Genomic DNA, 4,754 nt, shown 5'->3' with positions numbered 1-4,754 from the left:
ATATAAAGATTCTATTTTCTTCCATCTGTAAGTCATGAAATTGTCCATCAACCACAAGAGGGATAAAGACAGCTTAAATTTTATCAACTAGAAAGGGTGAATGCCTAAAGTTTATGTTTATTATTTCTCACACCTACAAAATTTTAAATTATTTTTTTAAATTAAAATTTTTAAACTAAAAGACTTACAAATCACTTCAGACATAAATGTATTACTTTTAACTGAAACACAGCTGAAATTACTCAAGTAATTCTCTTAGTACCATGATGATACATGGATGGTAAACAGAAAACTACCTTCTACACAGATGTATTTATTTCTCCATTCAATACCATCAGGCCTCGGAATGGCTTTGGCTTCACGAACTGAAATCATTTGACTATTCCAGCTATAAGAAGAAAAACAGTAAACATGTTAACTATTTTCATAATTTCTCTTATATTATTTTTATTGTATCAATAGTAAGGCCTACCCCAATCTTCCTGTGGAACACTGAAACCTGTGCCCCAACCCTCAGCACCACAAGCCCTATTTCCCACCTCTATTTTATTTTCCACAACACTTATCATCTTCTAATAATTTGTTTCTTACATTTACTATTTATTACGTTATTCTTCATTGTGTCTCCCTCAAGTAGGAGGAAAGCTCCAAGATACTGGATATTTATCTACTTTTTTCACTCTTCACCTAGGAGAACAGTACATACCAGGTTTTCAACACATATTTCAATACATATGAAAAAAATGAAGTAACTGGAAAAAATAAGAAAGTACAGGCTGGGTGCGGTGGCTCACACCTGTAATCTCAGCACTTTGGGAGGCTGAGGCGGGTGGATCACGAGGTCAGGAGTTCAAGACCAGCCTGGCCAAGATGGTGAAACCCCATCTCTACTGAAAATACAAAAATTAGCTGGGCATGGTAGTGTGCACCTGTAGTCCCAGCTACTCGGGAGGCTGAGGCAGCGTAATCACTTGAACCCGGGAGACGGATGTTGCAGTGAACCGAAATCATGCCACTGCACTCCAGTCTGGAGAGAGGGTGAGACTCCATCTCAAAAAAAAAAAAAAAGAAAGTACAAGTAAACAAACAAAAAAATAACAACTATGGTCATAGTTAACAACGCAGTAACAATCTGTTATTTGTTAAGAGGGAAGTAATCCTCTAGTGTTATCTTCTGGTATTATTAAATAATTTTTGTTCAGGTACATCTTTATGTGTATGATTTGGGAGAAAATTTTGAAATTTTCCAATAGAAGTAGATGCTGTTTTAGGAAAGCAAAATTAATACTCTATGAAAATATACTTTATTGCTGTATATAAGATGCAGTTGTTAAGAGTAAAATTTTATTCAAGTAAAATAATTTCATCAGTGGGCCTGAAGGTAAACTGTCCAGTCTTTAGTATATACTAACTTTACATTTTTTAAAAAAGGTTTTTCTAACAGTTATTACAAGTATTTTCTTTTTTTCAAGGAACATTTTAAAGTATATGACTACCCAGCTTGTACATGAGAGAAAAATAAATTTGAGGAACAGCTAATACCATTTTTTAAGCAGTATTTAGCTTTCTCTACCACTTAAGACTATTGTTTGGGACCTTCCAACACCCTACACTTCTCCTCTATTTATCAGAAAGAGAATTTGTAGGAATATAATCATGGATCCTGTATGGCATTTATTTATAGAAATTTGACTAATTTCTATATTAAATAAGCATGAAAAATCTTGCATCTTGTGAATTTTGATCCTTGTAAAGCACACTGAAAGTATAAATTTATTTTTGTTCTGATCAAGAGTAGTTTGTAAATATTTTATGAAGAAAGCTTTAAGTTCTTTTAAAATATATACATCAGGATTTGTGCTTTTTAAAAATTAAGTAGGTTATCAAATGGAAATACTTAGTATTGGTTACAGGAAAATGTTTCAGATCCCTCATGTATTGTAGTTCCATTAGTACAGACTCCAAAAAGAAAGACTACTCTGCTCTATTGTTTCAAATGTCTTTACTAAAAATCCAAAAATTAGCAGGCGTGGTGGCAAGCGCCTATAGTCCCAGCTACTCAGGAGGCTGAGGTGGAAGGATCACCAGAGCAATGGGAGGTTGAGGCTGCAGTAAGTTGTGATCATGCCAATGCACTCCAGCCCGGCTGACAAAGTGAGACCCCATCTTAAAAAAACAGAAAACAAAAAAATCCACACAAACGTTTCCAACAATTTTCTTACATTGTTTCTTTACAACAACAATGTAAAGAGGGAACTTATACAACCACAAACCTGAAGCAAACAAGGTTACATACTACAGTTTGCATCACTTCACTTTATACTAGTTACGTCAAATTTATTAATAAAATGAATTTTCCATTGAGACTATTTGTTTTCTAATAACAGCTTATAGGACAATTAAATCTGCAGAATTAAAATTGTAAACGTTATTTTTACAAGGCATAGATTTATTTTTATCTTTCAGAAGAGTTTTAGAGTATTGAAATACTATAGCCTGCTGTTAAATTACAACTTTTATTTCCTTAAATCAAAAATTCTATCTTTACCACTATATTTCTATTAAAACAAATCCTGATTTTTTTTTTTTTGAGACGGAGTCTCGCTCTGTCACCCAGGCTGGAGTGCAGTGGTGTGATCTCGGCTCACTGCAACCTCCACCTCCTGAGTTCTAGCAATTCTCCTGCCTCAGCCTCCTGCGTAATTGGGATTACAGGTGCCTGCCACCATGCCTGGCTAATTTTTTAATTTTTAGTAGAGATGGGGTTTCACCATGTTGGTCAGGCTGATCTCCAACTCCTGACCTCATGATCCGCCCACCTCAACCTCCCAAAATGCTGGTATTACAGGCATGAGCCACCACACCCGGCCTTTGTTTGTTTCTTTTTAATAATACTGACTTTTGAGGAAATTAGGCCAGGTATTTCCCAGAATGCCTACATTCTGTATTTGTCTGTTTATTGTGTCATTTAACAATACATATTCCTTTATCCCCTGCATTTCCTGTAAACTTCTTAACATTGGAGTACCCAATGCTTGGCTGTTTTCTCTTTTCCATCTATATATTCACTCCCTTGATTTTTTTCAAAGAGTTTCATAGCTTTAAATACCATCTACCTGGTGACAACTCCCAAATATTTAGCTCTGTGGCCTGTCTCCTGATTCTAGGCTTATATATCCAACTGTCTACTCAATATCTCCACTTGAATATCTTGAAGTTATCTCAATCTTAAAATGATAAACAAATTCAGTAAAGCTGCAACCAAGCCAGCATGGGACTGGCATAAAAACAGACACATAGACCAATGGAACAGAATAAAGAACACCAAAATAAATCCATACACCTACAGTGAACTCATTTTCAACAAAGGTGCCAAGAATATACGCTAGGGAAAGCAGAGTCTCTTCAATAAAGAGTGCTGGGAAAACTTGATATCCATATGCAGAAGAATGAAACTAGAACCCTATCTCTCGACATAGACAAAAATCAAACCAAAATGGATTGAAGACTTCAATCTAAGACCTCAGATTATGAAACCACCACAAGAAAACACTGGGGAAACTCTCCAGGACATTGGTATGGGCAAAGGTTTCTTAAGTAATACTCCACAAGCACAGGCAACCAAAGCAAATGGACAAATAGGATCACATCAATTTAAAAAGCTTCTGCACAGCAAACAATCAACAAAGTGAGGAGACAAACCCACAGAATGAGAGAAAATATTTGCAAACTATTCATCTCACAAGGGATTAATAGCCAGAATATATAAGGAGTTTAAACAACTCTATAGGAAAAAATCTAATAATTCAATTACAACACGGACAGAAGATCTCAACAGACATTTCTCAAAAGAAGACACACAAAGAACAAACAGGTATATGAAAAGGTGTTCAACATCACTGATCATCAGACTTAGGCAAATCAAAAGTACAATGAGGTGTCATCTCAGCCCACTTAAAATGGCTTTTATCCAAAAGACAGGCAACAATGAATGCTGGCAAGGAAACCCTCATACCCTGTTGGTGGGAATGTAAATTAGTACAACCACTATGAAGAACAGTTTGGAGGCTTCTCCAAAACTAAAAGTAGAACTACCATGCGATCCAGCAATCTCACTCCTAGGCGTATACCCAAATGAAAGAAAATCAGGATACTGAAGACATATCTGCACTCCCATGTTTTTGTAACACTATTCCCAATAGCCAAAATTTAGAAGGAACTTAAGTGTCCATCAACAGAGGAATGGATAAATAAAATGTGGTACTTATACACAACAGAGTACTATTGAGCCATACAAAAGAATGAGATCCTGTCATCTGCAACATCATGGATGGAAATGGAGGACATTAAGTGAAATAAGCCAGACACAGAACGACAAACTTCACATGTTCTCAGTTATCTGCAGGATCTAAAAATTAAAACAACTGAACTCATGGAGATAAGAGACTAGAATGATGGTTACCAGAGGCTGGGAAGAGCGGTAGCAGGGAGAGGGGCAAGTGGGGATGGTTAATGACTACAAGAAAATAGAACGAATAAGATATATATTTGATAACACAACTGGGTGACTATAGTCAATAATAATTTAATTGTACATTTAAAAATAACTAAAACAGGATAACTGAATTGTTTGTAATGAAAATGATAAATGCTTGAGGTGATGGATACCCAATTTACCCTGATGTGATTATTATGCACTGTAGGCCTATATCAAAATACCTCACATACCCTATAAATATACAAACCTACTATGT

The 4,754-nt window shown here is 35.6% G+C and overlaps 1 protein-coding gene across 1 annotated transcript in view; it reads right to left on the bottom strand.

The window, feature by feature from the left end:
- The window catches only part of PAPD4 (PAP associated domain containing 4), a 109,390-nt gene that overhangs the window by 13,127 nt on the left and 91,509 nt on the right, over positions 1-4,754 (bottom strand). The window contains exon 12 of the mRNA XM_011992203.1: positions 297-388. Within this exon, the coding sequence (XP_011847593.1) occupies positions 297-388 (92 nt within the window). The remainder of the gene's footprint in view (positions 1-296; positions 389-4,754) is intronic.

Source organism: Mandrillus leucophaeus, unplaced genomic scaffold, assembly GCF_000951045.1.
Source record: "Mandrillus leucophaeus isolate KB7577 unplaced genomic scaffold, Mleu.le_1.0 Scaffold407, whole genome shotgun sequence".
Lineage (NCBI taxonomy): Eukaryota > Metazoa > Chordata > Mammalia > Primates > Cercopithecidae > Mandrillus > Mandrillus leucophaeus.
The sequence above is the reverse complement of the archived record's forward strand: the minus strand, read 5'-3'. Positions and strand labels throughout refer to the sequence as shown.